Source organism: Syngnathus leptorhynchus, chromosome 11 (assembly GCF_054491065.1).
Source record: "Syngnathus leptorhynchus isolate UIUO chromosome 11, UIUO_Slep, whole genome shotgun sequence".
In the NCBI taxonomy this organism is placed as follows: Eukaryota; Metazoa; Chordata; class Actinopteri; order Syngnathiformes; family Syngnathidae; genus Syngnathus; species Syngnathus leptorhynchus.
Genome location: NC_141205.1, coordinates 11,800,571 through 11,821,151, shown reverse-complemented (window position 1 = coordinate 11,821,151; position 20,581 = coordinate 11,800,571). Strand labels below are relative to the sequence as shown.

Sequence of the window (20,581 nt, the reverse complement as noted above, 5' to 3'; positions counted from 1 at the left end):
AGCAGCAAGTTGCAGCTTCACCAATTGAATGTGAAAAAGAAAATGTTTTGACTGACACAGTTTGGTCGTATTTTACTCAAGCAACCCTTCCAATTCGACAGTTTGGACTTTGGGGTTCCTCGAAAAGCGCACGCACACACATTCCCTGGAAAGCTGTAGTGAGCCTTGTGTACAGTCAGTTGAGTTGCGTAACCGTTTTGGGGGCGCCGCCGCGAGCAGCTGGTGTGCAAGCGTTACGCTTAATGGCACCAAACTGGTGTGGACAACAAAATCCTTGTGGGAGGGGGGGCTTTTCTCGTCCCAAAATCTAGCGTGCGTATTTTTGCAGGGCCTTCTCGTGAGGCCTTTCAAGTGAACTGCATGTTTTCCATACTTTCATGAAGATGCAACTTTCTTCTGGTACTTTTCCACTTTCTTTGCTCATCTTCCTAATCATTTAGGTGTGGCTGCTTTGACTTCAAGATTCAACTTGAACGTGTTTAAACTTTATTTTCCCTTCAGTCTTGTCGTGGTGTGTTCAGGGTTTTACGTGAATTTGTAATATGAAAGCATAACATTGTGCAGCCAGCGGCGGCTGGAGATGCGCGCCACTCTGTGTGTGCTTCCAAGTTGCAGAAATGTGTTTTGGGGCGGGAAGCCAAGTTTCCTCTTGTCAAATTCCGCCGCATTGAAAGGAGTCGTGGCCCAAGGGTCAACATTTGCCTGAGATTTGCATGCGTGGGTGAGGCAACCTTGTGGAACATTCCTGTCGTTTATCTGACACCTGCTACCTGACTTGCGGGATGGCTGGGAATGCCTTGCTAAGCTGCTAGCATCAGAGCTAACTTAATGCTACCTTCACTTGCCAATTGACTTCATGCTTTAATTCAAAGAGCATGCGCTGCTCCTTCTGGTGTGTGCGCCTCGACCACTAAGGGGCACTATAATCGTCAATTTGCAGCTCATCTGTGGTAATGTCTATGCAAAACAAACCGAAAAGTCTCTATGCTACGCGTTCTTAAATATCAGTCATTAAAAGGTGAATCGGCGGCTCGGTGGTGCACTGGGTAGCACGTCCGCGTCACAGTTAGGAGGGTGCGGGTTTGATTCCACCTCCGGCCCTCCCCGTGTCCGCGTGGGTTTTCAGCCGACTTCCCTGGCCCCAGACACTTGTTTGGTCCCGTTGTTGCAGAGGCATACCGACAAAAAAAAAACCACTCTAGCGCATCCCAGCTCGTCTTCTCCCGGTGAGACGTGGCCAACTACTCATTGAAGTGAACTGAAATAGAAAGATCAAGCTCGCTTTTCAGGCTGCAGGGGCCATACCAGGAGAAAATGAAAGTGTGTGTTGAGGTATCTCTCTGTGTGACCGCGTGTAGTAGCGTGAAAGGGAGTATTGACACCCCCGCAGAGCGGTTAGGGTGTGCGTTGGTTGGCACATTGCTGCAACGGAAGCATCTGTCACTCTCAGCACAATCACCACACAACATGCACAGGGAGGCTTTTGAATGACTGCATGTGTTCGTCTTAATGTTGTTTGTGTATGACAAGCCATTAAAAGAAAGTAGACCATCTGCAGGGTGCATAAAAGTGTGTGTTGGGGGGGGGGGGGGCACAAAAAGTGTAGTGTCAGCAGCAAACCTCATCTGCTCAACTTTATTGCCTCCTCCAAGAAGGTTAGCGAGGTTTTTTATCAGTGTCAGGTTTGCTCCTTTGTGTTCCTTTGCAACTCTTAGCCTTTTCTATCTTCTCACAACCTCGAAAGGCTAATACTATTACATTTTACTTCGATACGAGATATTTTCTCTCGACACGTGTTGCTCCACCCGTGTGTTTGTATATCTGTTGCTTCAGTGGTCTTAAAACCATGAGATCGATGCTGTTCGCTAGCCCATCCACAGCAATCTTTGAAATTTTTGTTGGCATAGTTGTCAAACTCAAGGCCCGGGGGCCAGATACGGCCCGCCACATCATTTTATGTGGCCCGCGAAGACAAACTGTCCATCAAACTTGTGTGTCATTACCAGAATTGCAAATTGTCTTCACTTTGAATATCTTTTTTTTTTTAACCAGTTTTTACTCGTCTGATTTGAAAACGAGTTATTTGTCAGTTTGTTTTTGTAGCTTTTACTGTATATAATATGAGGTTTATTTGGGTTGACAGTCATAATGGCCCTTGGAAAGAATTATTGACTACAATACAATGACCATGCCTGGTCTAGTGTTCTACCTCAAAGCCTGAGGTTCCTGGTTTGAAACTCACTTGGGCTTGTTTTTGTGTACTTTGAGGTTGCCAAAACGTGTCTGTTAGCTTTTGGAAAATTGCAAAATAAATGTCCAAATTCACAAGGTGAAAATTTACATTTCACCTCTGAACTTTCTTCTGTCTTTATCTCGAGTGGCCTCATCGCCTTTGTTTCCTTCTCTTCCTCGTCTCGCATTCAGAGCTGCTCTCCCATTGGCCGAGAGCAGAGCTTCCTCTAACGCCATTGGCTAAGGGGCCAAACAGTCAAACACGGCCCCTCACGTGCCGCTGCATGTATGCATGCATGGCCCGCTACAGATGCGCACACGCTGTACTCCAAGCGTATGCACCGCCTGAACTGGCTTTCGATGTGTCTGCGCGATTCCTGGAAGTACGGCGAGATGTGAGACGGACTGACTGACTGACAGCTGTTTTGCATTGGTTGTGATCATTTGCTTGCAACCGCATCACCATCCAACAGTTCATTTGATTCCAACCGTCGACACCTCGCCAAGAGCTTCTTCTTAACCCAAACTTTTTCTTTCATATTCTCTTTCCTTGAACTTTCTTCCCAGTGGTCTCCCGCAGCAGTGCGCACATACGCACGTGTAAAAAAATATATATATATATTGGCAAGCCTCTGAAAGGCTGTTTCAGCCTGTTGGAAAATTATCCTGAGTGTTTTTTTAAGTGGTACAGAGTTGATATTGACTTCCAACAACACATCAAGATTATAATGTCTTAACACTTTAACTTTTTTTTTTTTTTTTAAATCTCATTATGAACGACCTGGCCCATCTGTCCCTTTCCAAAATGGAATGTGGCTCTTGAACACAACAAATCTTTTTGGGTGCATTGGGTAATCCGAGCGTATGGTTGAAACGGAATGCATGGCGAAGACTACCTTGTGATTAGTTAAGACGGGCTACCCCAAAGAAGGGGCAGGGCGGTGGGATTAACCTATTGTTATAGCTTCTTGTGTAGAGGACCCCCGCCACCCTCACCTCTGCTGTCAAGGCCCATTGTACCCCCCAAAACAATGGCAGACGTTTGATCATGTGTGCAAGCCACGATGACCAGTCAGGACACTTTCAAGGTGCCCGCTCAAAACAAGAGCGGACAATCATGAAGAGTGAGGGGTGGTCCTCGCAGCACATTACAGAGCCCGGAAAGCCCACCCTACCCCGAGTCTCTTTTTCTATAGCGTGCTTTTTCAAAGGCGCTTTTGGCTATAGGTGGCAGTGGGACGCATTCAGAGAAAAAGATGGCTGCTTCTTGGGAAAATGTTGCGTGTATGTCTTTGGGTGTGTGTGGGTGTGTTGGGGGGGCACATGAAGTAAATGTGATCCCAGAAGCGCTATCTGTCCATGTTGTCTTGAGATTCTCACATTCTTCTTATCCACACAGCATCTGGATTCCTTTCAAGTATGGGAAAGTCCATCCTTTTTTTTTTTTTTTTTTTTTTTTTACACTGGGCAGAAGTATCCAAGTACAAATACTTTGTGACTGTCAATCAGGGGCCACCAACGTCACAGAACTGTGAGGCCATGTGCAAAAGGCAATTCGATACAATTATGGGATGGTTTGAGTTTCGAGTGGAAACGTTCGATTTGGTTTGATTCAGGGGGCTCGTGATTCCATTCACTTGCAACGGGTCGACACAGGTAAAGGAGTAAATGCAGCTTGTCGCTTCCCCCCCCTGCATAATAGGCCGTTCTGATATTTGCACAGTAATGGCAACACTTAAGTTTTCCAAGATGTCAACTTTGTCACGTAAATGCTCGTGATTGAAAAGTCTTGGACATATGAAAGTCTCCAGCACACAAAACTAATTGCATTTAGCATATGACGCCGACGCCCAAGATTAGCGCTGCTTTGAATCCCAAATGCCAGGTTTCCATTGGAGGCATCACAGGTCCTAAAGAACAGGACTCCTTTGTTTCCCGGAAGTGAATCCTTCAAAGACCTTTGACCCATTGAGCATTTCCGATCATTAACTGCTGACCCCCACTCCACTTGCTCTACCCCCGACGGCCAAATCACCTTTGTGCCCCCTCATTTGCAATCCCCTGGGAGCGGATTACGGCCTGACAGTGAAGTGGCTCAGAATGGTGTCCCCACTAGATTAAGAGTGACTCCGGTTTCTTCTATGGGAGGTGTAGGGGGAGGGGGAGCTCGTTCACGGCCCATCAGATGATCCTGCATAGCTGCATTCAAATGGCCTGGCCTTTCTGCCCCCGCCCCCACTTTCACACTTCCATTTCAACGCCGTGTCTGAGCTGATCTTCGTCACTGTGGCGGCAGAGCCTCCTGCTGAGGGACCCCCAAGAGCTCACCTGGAGGGACATTTTAAGAGGGGGCACATTTGGAAGTCAAACGCATTGACCATTGTTCCTTCTAGCTATCGGTCTGTCTGTCTGTCTGTTTGATAAGAAATGACAATCAATGATTCTCATGAGAAACAAATACAAGTGTGCAAATGCCCCAACACACTTCAATGTTGTTTCTGCCTCTGTTTAGTCAAATCTGTCACAAAGCTTAGATTTATCTTCACTTGATTGTAATGAGCCCCCAAATTTACTGCAGTGCTGGCATGCTGCATCAGCCACTGGCCTTCACACGTAACCCAGCAAACGCATGATGTCAAAGATCAGCAATTGAGCTAGCCAAGCAATATGCTTCCACTATCATGTCACAATTTGCTCTGAAAGACACCAAGGAGGGGCAAGCACGGCAAAGGTCGGCCACATCCGGGTTCCGACGAGCACGAGGGAACGGACCTCTCACAGGGGTCGAGGCCGAGGCGCGGGAGCCCGACCCGGCAGCACTGGCCGGATGAGCGGGACATTGATCCATTTTACCCATACTGCCAGAGAAAACCATCCGATCCGAACCGATCTGCACACCCCGAGGTGCGGTAGAAGGCACCGGCATTGCCGAATGGACATCCAAACCTTGGGACGGCCCTGACCACGGCCACACATCGTTGCGGGCCAACTCCATACTACAAATAAAAAGAAAGAGAAAAGAGAAAAGAATCCCTTCTTTTAATAAAGAGAAAAAGAGAGAACACTTGTTGGGAGGCTGCCACTCTCGACGATGCCATCAAAAACAAAAACACGTCCATCAATCTATCCCATCTTTCCATCTCTTTTTCTATCAATTTATTCAAAGGTATAATTCATTGTCATTTTTCATGCTAATTTGGCAACGTGACGCATCAATGTGTTCGGGTCAGGTGTGCACAGTTGCGCACTCTTATCTGTCTGTAACATGTTGCATGTGAGTAGACTCCATTCATTCGTATGGTCCACTGACAAATGTTTCAAACTGTTCATACACGTGTTACGTGTGCGGCGGGTGTGTGTGTGTGTGTGTGTGTTGCAGCTGTGCGCTCATCATTGTGGCTGTTACCGTTTGGTACTGCCTTTTTGCTAGCATCAGCGTTGCATTCTGCTTTGAGACTTCAAATTTTGTGCAAATATCAAATTTCACTTGTAAATAATGTCTGCGCGTGTGATAATGAGTAAGAATTAATCGGATGATTGGAAGAGCAAAATGTCAAAATCACGCACATCTGATAAAAAAAAAAAGAAGTACAGTAGAAATGATATCAAAGCAGCTGTGTGGAAACAAATGGTCCATTCTAAACTTGCCTTCTGCATAAACTAGGGCGATTTTGACAGATGTCGGACCCTCAAGTGCAGTCAGGCTGGTAACAGGAAGCATGGCTGCCTAATCCCACTGTTTTTTTTTTCTCTTTTGCTTCTATGCACTAAGGTGGAAACGTCACTAATGGATTTTTGCAGCCCTCGTACCTGGAGTCATCAAGTTTGCTCGAGTGACGCGGCGAGACGCTTTGATCGTTCAACTAGTGCCTTAGAAGATGTTTGGTTCCATATTTGTAGTTTTCCTGTCGACGTTTTGGTGCTATTACAGAGATGCATTCAAAGAGGAACTCGAGTCAAAAATGTTTGTCACAGTAATATATTCCATGCAACAGTATTTTGAATAATATTTGGAATAGATTCTGGAATATGCAGTGGCCAAGAGATAACGTACGCTTCAAGTTAAGTTCAAGAGTTAGGAGATGAAAATGCCTACCCATTAATAGGAAATATGAAAAGCAGAATTTGTTCCGAGGAAAAATGGCCTATAAAATAAATGACAATATGAGATCCTAATGGATTAATTGGACTAAAAGACAATAAATACAGACCATAAAACCTTATAGAACCTTAAATGTGAAGCTGCTGGCGTGTTTGTTGCCACCGACGTGTGAATGGTCAGTGCAATGACGCAGGGACCAGGCGGGACTTTGGTTTGATATGCAACAGACTACTTCAACGTCAACAACGTCCTCCAAAAAGCACCGAGCGGAGCTCTGCTTGCCCACATGCGAGGGGCATCGTTGTTGCAATTCTTTTGGCGCTTCACTCAAGCATGACTTAACGGACATGTGCATTTTCTTGCACACACTTTTACTTGCGGGTCTGACTTGCCATTGACACAGAGAACAAGGGTGGGGTCTTTTTTAGGGAGCCCCCCCTCCGTTGCTCAGCTTTCTTTCAAACTATATTAAGACAACAGCAAACACAGCTGGCCAGGTTTTCCCCTAAACAAGATGGCTGATCGTTGTAGGGGTGAGGGGGGAGGGGGGGGGGTGTATTAGCGAGGTTGAAGGAGCCCAAAGTGGGGGTTGCCTGTGGTTTTGTGAACTTAACCCGTTCATGTAGAAAATGAACTTTCCCAACACTGATGTTGATATTGAACGCATTCGGCTCATTCTGCTCTTGCCTCGTTGCTCGAAATGACAAAGCCTGCTGGAGCCCGAGGTGAAACGGTGGTGTCCCGCTCAATGCATGCAAACTAGGGGCAGCACCAAAGGGGCCAAGTTTGGAGGCTGCAAAATTCCCCTCTCACGTCACACATCTGGCTTTCAAGTGACAAAGACCAAAGCTTACGTATGGCAACTGATCGTCCACAAAAAATGAAACATAATAGACAGTCTGTCATTTTTTAAAACCCAAACTGGTTTCTGACAGAACGGTCATCTTCCCGACAAATGACGATAAGAGTTCAAAAATGACGGACCGGGCACTGACACAAATCCAAAGGATGTTTTCAAAGTGTGTTGTTGGCTCAGAGTGAAAATCACTCAAGAGTTTTACAGCATCTGATCAGTTCACTTGCTTGTTATCTTAAAAGTGACTCTGACCTTGGCCTACATAACTCACACACACCACATGTTTGCACAATACATGATTGTCATGTCAGTGCAGGCAGGAGCCTCACTGAGACAAAGCTGTCAAATCTCATTTTTATGTCCAACCCGGAGAAGAAAAAGGTGAAAAGCGCTTCTTGGACTCATGTTGGGATAGTTTGGTGATTATCATTTTCCTCACTTACACCACATAAAAAAAAGCATCCGATTTTATTGGACCACTGTCCAGATTTAAGGTTACGTGAGGTCCTAATTTTATGAGAAAAATAATCTACTATGGAAAGACAAAGTTCAGATACATTTCTAAATCAAAGTGAAGTAAAAACATCTGGAATCAAGTCTTCATCTAATGATGAATGGATTTAAAATCATAAGGAATTCTAATCCAGGAATGACATCCCAATTTTATGCTAGAAAAATAGAATTAAATCAGAATCCATACAAATTCATTTATACAAGTGTACCTAGCTTGGCCTATTCTGAGCTACGCACGACAAAGTACAACACAGATTCCTTGCAAGAGAGCAAGAGCACAACATGAAGCAACTGACATGAAGTGATACCATAAAAATTTTAATTCATAAGCAAAATCATTTAGTCAAAAAAGCACAAGGTACATTTTGGGAATTTCATATTCTTACATTCCTGAGGGGGAAAAAAAAGGCACAATACAAAACCGTTGTATGTGCATGTAGAGAATCCATGCAGGCACAGTTCCCAGCTCTTATTCTTTGATTTAAAAAAAAAAAAGAAAAAAAAAAAAAAAGGTGCTGATGGGAGAATTTTTTTTTTTTTTTTAAATCACCTTTCAACTACCAAAACGAAAACAATTTAAGAAAAAGAATAAACACAATAATTTAAAATACAATAACAGAATGGACATTGAAATAAAGAAAAAATAAAAATGTACAGGTGATGATGGTGGTCACGGGCGGTCGGGGCTGTTGAGGCGGAGGTAGCTTTTCGTCCAAAAATGACTGACACAAAATTCTAAGAACTCGACCTGCCCCGTTAAGACCCGAAGGCCGTCAAAAGCTGTGACGGCGGAGGGATTGGTGGTTGCTATGGCTACAAGACATCCTGAAGACATGACTCGCAAATTTGGCCTGAAAGTTCAGGATGAAGCGGGGATGAAGCCCGGGGGCTGCCTGCCCAACCTCATTTCTTGCTTCACCCTGAAATTCCACATGCAAGAATGCCGACCTTTGCAGAGACGTGCAGGTTCAAGTTTCACTAACAAGAACTGACCTCGTTCATCATGTGTGCGTATTTAAACAGTCAGCAGTCAAGGCATCGCAACGTGTGTGTGTGTGTCTCAAGTCCACTGAAAAGTCTGTCTTTGTGCATACACGTGCTCCTCATTCCTGAAAGCAAAATGTCAAGTCATTTGTACAAAATAAAAATAAAAAAGTCTCATTTCCTTCCATCTTTCACGAGCGCGCGGGTGTCCGGAGTTGCCGCAGCCGTGCTTTGAGCTGCTCCTGCTTGGCACGCAGTTTGTCCCGCTTGGCATGCAGCCGACGGTCGTGCTCCTCCAGGCCGTGGATACAGTCCCGGGCCTTCTTCAGGATGACCACCTTGGAGGCCTTGTCGTTGCGGGACAACTCGGGGACGTTGTCGCGCAGGCGCACAAAGCAGTTCTTGAGCTCGTTGCGCCGCTGTCGCTCCATCACGTTGTGCGTGCGCCGCCGCTCCTCCTCGTCCTCCGTCTCGGCCGGGTGCCGCCACGACGCCTGGTGGTGGCGGGTCGATGGCGAGGCGTGATGGAAGCTGGGGCGGGAGCGTTTGTTGCACGAGGAATGCGGCGGCGGTGAGGCCGGGCGGGGGGCGGCGTAGTTGTGCTGCAACTGGATCTCCAGGTGGTGGCGCTGCAGAGCGCAGCGCTCTTCCTCCTCATCCTGCCGCTTCTGCCGGCGGGCCGACGGGCAGCGCCCCACCGTCACTACGTCGATCTCCTCCTCTGAAAAATCAAAAGTCAGGACTTTAACAGTGCGTTCGACAGCAAAAGTGGCCCAAAAGCGATTTCAAAATCTTTTGAATTAAAAAATAAATTGAAAGCTATTTTAATGATTAAAAATATAGTAAAGAAATGAAGTCATGAATAAAAAAAAATACTGATTTAACATGTTTATTTCGATGCCGTTAAATGTTCTATTTTAATCTATAATATTCTAATTGGTTTTAATCTGTAAAACAAGAATACATTTAAAATATAGGTTCAGTGATTTTAGTCATCCAAAATTTTGAAACAAAAACTTTTCCCTACAATTGTATTTTTAATGATAGAAAATGAGCCAAATCAATTCAACATTGAACAAAGCGCTTCACCGCTTCCTGTGTGGTTAACAGTTAGTAATGCCGGAGAACTGCATGAGTCATGACATGTTCATGGACCGAGCGGAGCGCACTCCCACACTTGAGCTGAGCTGAGCTGTCAGTCACCAGCCAAGATTCCACCCATACCGCCTTTAAAAAGCCATTACGTTGCCAAGCATGTGTGTGGTGTGTAGGCTTTTGAAAGAGCAGCAAAACATTTGGTCTCACCGGAGTCGCTGGACGAGTACGTGGACACATCCCCTCCCGCAGAGTAGTAGTCAGACGTGACCTCAGCTGTCTCCTGGCCCCCCAACAGGTTCTGGCAGTCCAGCGTGGAGCCGGCAAGCCCCTCGAAGATGCTGCCGTCAATGTCGGACAGCAGCGGGCTGGAGCCTAGTACGGCCGCTGCCAACTTCTCCTCCGGGCACTTGTCCGATGCCAGGCAGCGCCACAGGCTGTCCTCGCCGCTCTCCTCCTCCAATATAGGGGAGCGCGGGGGACCCCCTCCCCCGCCGCCCCCCTCCTTGTCGTGGATGAAGGCGCAGTTCCAGTTGAGCTGCATGTCATAGTCCTCCAGCAGGATGTCGGACACGAAGCTCAGCTGGTCCCCGCTAGAAAGGGGTTTGGCTGTGCCCTCCTTCACGGGGGGCGACTGCGGGGGAGTGGGCAGCGACTGCAGGTCCTTCATCAGAATTTGGCAGATCTCTTCTTCGTCAAAGAGCAGCGGCTCCGAGCAGAGCCAGTCCGGCGACTGGGCGAAGCTTTGCAACATCTTCAAACTGCAGGCACAAAAAAAAAAAAAAGAAGAGAAAATCTGTTAAAATCTTCAACTGCAGCTAACTAAGCAAGTTAATCCAAGAGTGAAAGTGAACTGCCTTTTCTCCATGTTTACATCACTTGGGCTCCACCCACTCCTTTCATGGCTGCTAAACCCTTGAAAGAAGGCCACACCCTTTTTCTCACCACGTCAGAGCAACAGCTGGAGAAGAGGGCTGGGGGTGGGGGTCAGCAGCACCTTCTCTCCACAATTTACGGTTTCAAACAAAAGCTAGAAAGAGGTCAACAAATGACAACTTTCACTTTGCACACGCACACACTCGTAGTAGTTTTGCACGCAGACGCATTGAAGCCGCCACACCAGCAGCGCGTGTCCGCAGGGCGTGGAGGTCATATCACAATCACATGCTGCGTGCGTGGATGGATGGATGCGTTTCATGCTCGCCGTGGACAAAGCCACACTGTTTGGGGGAATGCATTTAAGACACACACGAGTACTACGTTTTGTATCCGGATGAATGGAGGTTCAGTTTTTTTTGAACCCCCTTGTGTGCAAACAGGATGCACGCGTCTTTGTAAAATGGAAAGTTTCACCAAAACACGTCCACGCCATGACAAAAGGCGAAGCCAGGCATGGCTTAGTTTGCATTGAAAGACGCCCGTTTCAGAGCAATGAAGGAGCGAGCAGAAAAAAAAAAAATGCGCATTTCCTAATGAGGGTTTGGCTCCTCCGCAATGAGTTACAGAACGCCCTAGTGCGGAGTCAAGCGGGATCCACGTGTGCGACTGCGGGGCAATTTGATGGCGTAATAACCACCAAAAACGGACGCCGATTTCCTTCCCAATACATGACACAAAAAACACATTTGGAGCAATTTGCCGAGCGTGGCGTGGATTAGAGGAATCAAGCAGTTTGTGAAAATGGCAGCCTTTCTTGTAAGGGTTTGGACGCAGACGACACCAAGCGGCGCCTTTGCGCGACACATTTCTCGCCATTTAAAAAGACACGCTTGTTACACTCCGTGTTCCCACGCGTGGGGGAGCGGTTTCCGAAGCTTTTCCATCAAGCAGCACCGGTTGTCGTCAGCTACTCTTTGAATCTACTCGACGTCAAGACAAAAAAAAAAAAACCAAAAAAACGGGCGTTCTTACCAGCAGTTGAACTTCAAAGAGACGGTCGGATTTCAACAAAGTGGAAGAACAACATCCACGAAGGTCAAAGTCCACGCAAAAAGGAAGGACCCGAGGAGAACGGCGACTATTCGGCGGCGAAGACCAGTTGCTGTCGTGGAAAGTTGAACCGGCACATAGGAAGCATGGTGCGGGGCGAGTTGTCCTGACCGACCGGCTAGCTGTTAGCACACTTAGTGGGTGTGGCCGACGTGGCCGCAGCGCTTTTATCGGCGCGGCTCGCCGGTGTGCGTCCGCAGACAAAAATCCGCGCCAAATCGTTACCCACGATGCACCGACCTAGTACCGATTATTTAATCATTGGCATGAATAGGCAATTGCATCAGGTCTGAGCAGGAACGCGGCGGGAGAAGCGGCACCGTTGAATCTATCGTGGGAGCTGGGTCTAGTTCGTCTCGCCGGCGCAAGGATACTGGCGCAAGCTGCGATTCAAGGAAAAGGATGGCGGTAAATGTTAGCACATTCACACGTGGACCGATAGAAGAAGCCGGCTGTCTCTCTGCCTGTCTGTTGGTCGGTCCGTCTGTCTCTTGCCAACGCCTGTCTGTTGCTTTCGTCGTTATTTAAAGTGGCAGTACTTGACTCAGCACCATTGCAACACCGCATGCAAAATATCATTTAATATCATTTCATCAGTAAATTAAGAAGTAAATTGTTGTGTTTTTATTATGAATTGAAAAAAGTTGTACATGTGTTTTTCAAAACAAAAGGTTTTATACGAAAACAAATCAAATAAAGACGAAATTGAAAAAGTAAAATCGTCGAGATTTTTGAGTTTTACTACTACTACTACTACTAACACTACCACAACCACTAATAATAATAATAATAATAAATCATGTTGCACTGGGTAGCACGTCCGCCTCACAGTTAGGAGGGTGCTGGTTCGATTCTACCTCCGGTCTCCCTGTGTGGAGTTTGCATGTTCTCCCCGTGTCCGCGTGGGTTTTCTCCGGGCACTCCGGTTTCCTCCCACATCCCAAAAACATGCTTGGTAGGCTGATTGAGCACTCCAAATTGTCCCTAGGTGTGAGTGTGAGTGCGAAAGGTTGTTCGTCTCTGTGTGCCCTGCCATTGGCTGGCAACCAGTTCAGGGTGTCCCCCGCCTACTTCCCGATGACGGTTGGGATAGGCTCCAGCACGCCGGCGACCCCCGTGGGCACAAAACGGTTCAGAAAATGGATGGATGGAAAATTGGGCTCATGTGCTCCCTCTTACGAGCTCCAGTTAGGAGGCTAGCGGCAGCATTTTGGTCTAGCTGGAGATGCTGGAGGGAGAACTTGGACTGGCTGACTCCAAAATAAAGGTCTAGCCGAGATGTATGGATCACTGTTTTATGTTTTTCTTTTTTCCATGTTAAGTTGTGCATCCATTTCAAAGTGCAATTTGGTATTTTGATGCAAATGTTTCCTCATTTCTTCTATTATATTGAACTCTGTCATTTTCTACAAGCAGTTGATGTGACTTGATTTTTGTTTCTTCCTCTCAAATGACAAAAAATGAGTCCACCTTTGTCCTGATTTTCTCTACTTTGCTCCACTTTTTTTGTGTCCCGTGACAACATAGGTGAAGTGTGTCCGAGTTGGCATGAATCAAGCTCCCGTCTCGCAGCCCACTTTCTTGGTCCTCTTCCCCTGCCTCCTTACATAACGGGGGGGGGGGGGACACGTGCTGGCCCGTGCAGCCAATTGGAGCTGGCGTGGCCCCGCTGCACGTGATTGCTCGGCATGCTCCAAGGAATGCTGCGAGCCAAGCCTTCCGCTGCTACTACTAGTCGGGACCCAAAATACGCATTGCAACTTGTGCGCCACATATGAACGTCTCCAAACATGCATGTAAAAAAAATTAAAATGGAAACAGTCTTTCTATGAGATGAAAAATAAAAGAGCTCGTAAGAATGAATGCTTTCCAACTGATGACCCAGAACATCAAGTTTGGAAAACCCTCTACTGGGGGAAACCCCCAAATACAATTGAGGGGAAATAACCATTAAAATAGAACATCAAATGTATGTAGTCTTTTGTTGTTGTTATTAAATATATCATTTCATTATTTCTTTTAAATGAGGACAATTTGATTTCATCTTCATATAAAATTGTTTGTTTTTAAAGGTAATTTGACTCATTTGAATGAAGTTTTAAAGAAGTTCATTTGATTTAAAATGCCTTTTTTATTTGAGAAAATATTCATATTTTAATCTCAAGTGTTATTCGAGATACATAAGTTTCACTGTAACTGAATAATATATTGCTAGTTGTGTGTTTGCACCTTGTTTATTTGGTTTAATAATACACAATAGATGCATTCATTTTGATCTATTGTATTCTCATGACTATTTTTTTTAAATTGAGATTTTTTTGAAAGCTGCTTTTATGCCAAACATGTTTGTCCCATCACACACACACAACGTGCTGTGTGTACTTGTGCTTTGTGTTTGCATGTAGCCCACAATAGACATAATAGTAGAATAGAAATATAAAGAGGCCATAATTGCAGCCTTGCAGGGAGACTGACACATGGGAGCTATTTCTGCTGGGTGCAAATGGATTTTTATATCTCCCTAAATGGCAGCAAATTGCAACGTGATCTTTCCAATTAAAGATGCTGCTCCAGATTTGTGATGGGGCGGGGCTGGAGGCGCATTCTCTCACACAAAGAAGGGAGGCGGCCCAGTCAAGAAGTGGGTTAATGTGCCACCTACAGGCTGACTGACTTCAGTGGGGAGCAGGCGCTGTCTGTCGTGCGCCGGCTTTCCGGCTGCTTCCATCCATGTCAGTTGCAAATCTGTTTGCTTTCCACTCGGCGCAATTCTGCATGACACAACGTGTTCTTTGTGAACCGTGCTATGAATGCAAATACACAACTGGATTGATGGCAGAGTTGGGGTAAGGGTTAGGACCGGAGTTAATGTTCAAGTTATTTTCGTTTTCAAGTTAAGAGGAGTGCTAATAATACTAAGTACTAAATAATGGTCTCGGGTTGGGGTCAGAGAGGTCACAATAGGTAATATTAGCAAATGGGGTTCAAGTCCCTGTAGAGTGATAAAAACGTCTTCTAAATTTAACTCACCACTGAGAAGTGTTGCTAACAAGGTAGCTAAATTTGAAAAAAAAAAAAAAATCACCTTGTCAGTAAAATTAGGTGCATCTCCAAGGACACAGTCTGTCTCGGAGCAAACCGGACTGGCAAACTAGCAAATGCGCACAAGGAATCTTGCGCTTGCACAACAATCAGCATCTGCTGGCAGATAAAAAGAGAGCCCATTAGCTTTCAACTTCAAACCGCACAGTTTGCAGTCGCACTACAAATTTCAGCAACTCTAATCCAAACATCAAGTCTGACTTGTCATGAACGGATTTTTAAGGCCAGGGTTTGGGTCATGCTTCATTGAGGGTGATGATTTCGCCTCATAACATGTTCTAATCAGGTCGGAGTTAGTTTTTAGGTCACACGTAGGGTCAGGGCCAGGTCACCAGAGGTCGGATTAGGCTTGGGCTTCCTTTTAGAAACAAGCCCAGCTTCATTCACCTCACAGATGGAATGAAATGGAGCGTGAGGGGTGAATGAACCCACCTGGCCTGCTAAACTCTGTAACAGGACACACAAGTGAGTAGGGTGGGATTGCAGCCACATAGCAGAGCAGGGGTGTGCTAGCATAGCAGCTATGCGCCCAACCACTCATCTCGTCCTTATTAGGACTCTGCGTGCAGTCGGCCTGCTTGAGTTATGCTTTAATTGGACTGCAGCCTCTCACTTGGCGCGCGCACAAACCTGAAGCCGAGAGCAGGACGGACGGTGTCTGCTTAACAAGCTCGTGGGAGTAGAATCACTTCAATTGATGGACTTTACAAATTCAAGCTAGAACTTCCTGTCAGGACGACGTCTCTGTTTTGAGCAAATGCTGACAAAGGTGTTTTTTGTTTTTTTCGAGACTAACAGACATTTTGAACTTGACTCACATCTGAAGCATCCTCACTTCCCTCAGAAAAATGGAAAATATCAAACATGGTCCAAAATAAAGCCATTTGAGAGTGTGACTCACACTGATGGTTCTTTGTAGACCTTGAATAAGGAAAAACATTTCAAGGGTGCATTCCAACATTTCTACATCGAGTAATATTGGAGGCAGTTATTTGCTGACATGCTTTGGGTGGGGGGTGGGGGGGGGGGTACACCTGAAAAGAGAAAGACAGATCAGCTCGGCTGCTGTCATGTCTGTCACCAGACATGGACTGCAAAGGTGGGGGCCGCGGTTCGGGTTAGGGTGCGCGATGGAGGGTTACGGTTACATTTGGTGGAGGTTCGAAAATTTCCCTGCCTCTGTCGCCCACCGCTTGCTCATACGGGGGTTCAGTCAGGCTTCATATGGGGCTGACTTGATCGCTTCACAAGTGAGCAGTGTCCAGAGACAAGATCTGCTGTGATTTGGTACATACGACAGACTTTGCCCTTTTAGGCTAGGGCACCACACATGCCGTTCGGAGCAGAGCTGCAGATGTTGGCCCGCCCAGCCTCAAAAACATCTGCAGTTTTACTACGCATCCTTCCATGAAAAGGAAGAAGGAGCACACTTCCATTTCACGCTCGTGTTGTGTTCGGGGCTGGGAAACGCGGAGGCGGCGCCCAATGACCTAGTCCGTCACGTGCTCGTCAGCATGAGCGAAAGAAGGTCCGGATTTCATCATCACGGTTTCATGTTTCATGCGCTAGGAGCATGTCATTCAGAACTCCCGCTCGTTCCGGAGGTCTCTACGTGCCCCGGGCGAGACTGACTGGGAACCGGTCTGGGTAACTCCAGCCCAACGTCACCACTATAATAAAATGGAAAGAATGGGAGTCGGGGGGGGGGACATTGGCCAACACATTCCTGCCTAAATTTGCAAGCGGTGTTGCCTTGCGTCCACCCGATAGCTGGTGACATGGTAGCACGTTTACTTTCAGTCAGGCCTGTGGGGGTGCAGGGAGAAGCGGTGCGAAAGGTCACCATTTCAGTGCCGCATATGTGGTTAGCATATGGTCAAGATTCATTTCAAATAGATGGCCAACCTCAATGGCTTTCTCTGCTCTGGCTCTAGCATAGCATTTGTGAGTATTTTAGCAACACATTTTAATCGTCATCTTATCAATAAATATGGAGTTGCCATAGCTGATTCTGAACTCAAGTTGCAACCTCTCGCCATATGTTAGCATGTGAAACATTTTTGCCATTCTTATATTGTAAATAGTATCTTACAAGTGTGCAGAAAGAAGGAAGGGGGTGTGTTCTTGGTTTTGAGCCCAGTCGTGGAGAGAGGGAACTGCGCAGGAATGCGTGTGTGCAAAAAGCGTGCATGTGTACACATCTGCCAAATAGGGGAAGAGTCAAAATGTGTCTGCAGTGTCTGAACTTAGTGGCTAATCGAATACAGAAGCCTAGCGGGATAAAAAGAGCTGAGGACGGATGCCTAGTTTTTGCTCGTTCAAATCCAAACTGTTGGAGTCTATCGAAACAAAATGGTGACAACAACTGATGCCGTTTGTTACACCAATTTGTTTTTATTGACGGGAAACGGAACAGCTTACGTTGGCTTTAGATCGCTGTCAGACAAATCAAGACTGTTCGAGTGCCTCGATGGGTGCTGCTGTTCTGGTTAGCAAACAGAGTCGCATATGTTGCTTTCCAAGAAATTCAACGGGGACGAGTTCCCTCTGCAGCAGAAATGTAAGCCCGCTCCAACTGTGTTCCATTTTTTTTTCTAGTTAGCCTAAAAATAACGCGGGCGAGTGACACCACTCCACCACACTAACCTGGCTCTCCCACTCCGTCCCGCCTCCTCCCCTTGATCGTTCCACAAGTTCTCAGAATCCTGCTGCGGTTGTTCTGGGACGGTGTCCTGTGACGTCCACGGCTTCACATGTCGCTCGCATGTGCGTCGTCGGATTGGGCCGACGAGTTCAAGTCAGCCTTTCTCATTGGGCTGGGAGTTGTCTGTTGCTTCGTCGTGCCTTTGTAGCTCCTCCAGCTCTCGCAAACCTACACGTAAAGACTTGAGCTTCACCACAGGGTCTTGTTGGCTTAGAGCGCCTTTAACAGGTTAACCTTTCCAAGGCGGGTGGGGTCAGACTGCTAAATCACAAAAAGACTTTCCATCACATTTATTTGATCTTCTTACACATGGGAAGGAGCTTGCCAGACAGCTGCTTCATTTTGGCAATGATTCAGCATGACCTTCCGGGGGTTGCCTGAGTTCAAAGTTCACAGGTAACAAGTTGAAATAGGTACTTGAGGCAAAATTAACCTTTACGGGTGAACTTAGTGAGAGCACAAGCGGCAGTAAAACAGGCCAAAGTTCGAGGCATGTCTCATCTCATCTTTCCCTTTTAAAGAATGCAAACTTAATTCATCTGTTCCAGCTCCACAAAATAAAAAAAATAAACAGAACTAAGAACAGCACCAAGAAAACAGTATAGGCTTCGACATGCGGGGATGAATATCTGTGAGGTCGTTTTATTCATCAGATTTCAATAATTTTTTCCCATCATCGCCTAGCCCTAGCCCCCTGCCACTTAAATGATATTACTGTAATTTTCGGACTATAAGTCACACCGGAGTATAAGTCGCAGCAGCCATAAATCTTGCGGTTTCACTACATTGCGGATTTTGGAATTTTGAAAATGTGTGAAAAAAAATCACGTATAAGTCGCTCCTGAGTATAAGTCGCCCCCCCCCCCAAACTATGACAAAAACCGCGACTTATAGTCCAAAAATTACGGTAATTAGCCCGTCTATGTATGGTGCTTTGTGGTATGTGATAGCTAGCAGAACTGAGGTCAAAGTTTCATATTTGTTTTTGTTTGTCGATTTACCTCAATTGCGTATACGATCAACCGCTGGTTCATTGAGCAATAGAAACATGCGGTAATAAACGTTTGTCTAAAGTGGTGTGGCGTAACAAACCCACAATCCTCCATACCGCTTGCGACATAGGCGGCATAACGTTCACGATAAGGCTTGCTATCACTCAGTGGCAGAAAGAGGAAGAGTGAGAGCGTGGCGGGAGGCCCCTTCCTCTTCCGAGTCATGAATGAAACGGCAAACGAGAGGCTTCCGAGCACACTGAATGGAGAAGTGATGCGTTTGCAGACTGCAGGAACATTTTGTCTCCTGCAGCCTTCCTGTTGATTCACTTTTCTGTGTGTGTGTGTGGTCGGATTGGGAATATTCTCCCCCAAATATGTTAAAATAGTGTTTTTTAAATTTGAGTCTCAAGCTGCAATAAGTCGGGTTCCCAGGCAGGCTTGGGGTTCAGAACAATGCCTGGGCTTTGGTCACACTTGCAAATTAGAGTTTTTACTTTGGGTTGTCCCCAATGATGCTTTCAAGTGTGTGTCAAGTGTGTGTGTGTGTGCATGAGAAAAAAAAGACAACCACCGAGACTTGACTATGTGTGTGTGTGTGTGTGTGTGTGGGGGGGGGGCATGTAGCTGCTGATAGCACTCTGGGGATGAACAGTGTGATTTCTGTTTACTGTTGATAGTCTGATCATCACTCAGGATTCACTTATCTGCCCTAACACAACTACTGATTAACACACACACTCACAGACACACACACACACAGTGCAACTGATTTCCTCCTAATCCAGCCCAGGGTTTTGTAAGATTATCTCAACTGGCACACATCCCCTAAAATACAAAAAAAGTGAAAAGAAATTCATCATTCTCACTGAGCTGTGCTGCAAAATGTGCAATAAGCACAGTTTGAAGTACAAATGCTCTGAGATTTGACGCATTTGATGACGACGGACGCCGTTGATTGGTGGACTTTGACATACTTTGACCAACTTAACTGTTACCACCCAGATCCGAGGAAGACCTTTCAAGGCTGTTGGTTCAATCGGTATCGGGATTTTCAAATCATGATTTCAAATAGGGATCTTCAATAGCACTTTTTTTTTCAGACCAACAATTCACACTCGAGCACTCACCGAGGCAGACCGATGCAGTAAAACCTCTACATACTAATTTAATTTGTTCCGGGACGTACTTTGCATGTTGAAATAGTCGTATGTACGTTGGATCAAATATTCTCATAAAAATACACTGTAATTTGTTCAATTTGTTCCACAGCCAAAAAAAAAAACAATGACAGCCTGAGCTCCCGCACCGCCAGACTCAGAAACAGCTTCATACTCCAAGATGTCAGGATCCTGAACTCTCTCCCCCCCTCCACCCTTGGCTGCATAACGTCCTGTACTTTTGCGCTATGTTCTTGCTGTCTGCTGTAGGCACGCTTGCTCCATTTTGCTCCTCTTATTTGTCTATTTATTCATTTATTGTTTATTTATTTAGGTTATTTGCTAATTACTTATTCATCGCTATTGTCGTCATTTCGATCTCTTTGTGTGTCTTAACTCGTGAAGAAATTGACAATAAAGCCGACTTTGACTTTTTTAATAAATACTGTAGATACTGCAGAAAATAAAACAAATGCATTACATCAGAGAGATGAAAAAGAAATAAATTCCCAAGAAATAATCAATAAAAAGTTGTTTTTATTGTTATTTTTATTGTTTTTATTGTCATTATACCTTAGAGACACATAGAGATACATACGTTCCTTACTTTCTGTAATTTACAGGATGTGAACTTCAAACAAAGTTTTTTTTCTATTATATATATATATTTGGTGGCGGCTCGGTGGGGCAGTGGGTAGCACGTCCGGATACGGGATTGTCTTTGTTATGCCTTCAAAAGTAGGGCTTCAAGGCTTGATGCCAGTTTAAAAAAAACGTTTCAAGCAGGGATTATAGTTAGGGTTTTCAATTTGGGTTTTCAGACTGGATTAGGGGTGTAAACAAGAGTTAGGG

General features: G+C 45.8%; 1 protein-coding gene across 1 annotated transcript; it reads right to left on the bottom strand.

The window, feature by feature from the left end:
• Window positions 1-8,008: 8,008 nt before the first annotated feature.
• Window positions 8,009-12,251, bottom strand: LOC147049567 (uncharacterized). Its single transcript, XM_085925052.1, has 3 exons — window positions 11,694-12,251; window positions 9,993-10,543; window positions 8,009-9,408 (listed from the first exon to the last, which is right to left on the bottom strand). The coding sequence occupies exons 2-3, from the start codon at window positions 10,534-10,536 to the stop codon at window positions 8,879-8,881; spliced, it is 1,074 nt and encodes a 357-aa protein (XP_085781178.1). The 5' UTR covers window positions 10,537-10,543; window positions 11,694-12,251; the 3' UTR covers window positions 8,009-8,878.
• Window positions 12,252-20,581: the final 8,330 nt, after the last annotated feature.

Coding starts and splice junctions, on each gene's coding strand:
- LOC147049567 (XM_085925052.1), bottom strand. CDS start 10,536: ATGTTGCAAAGCTTCGCCCAGTCGCCGGACTGGCTCTGCTCGGAGCCG. Junction 9,409..9,992: donor GTACTCGTCCAGCGACTCCG/GTGAGACCAAAT, acceptor TTGATTTTTCAG/AGGAGGAGATCGACGTAGTG.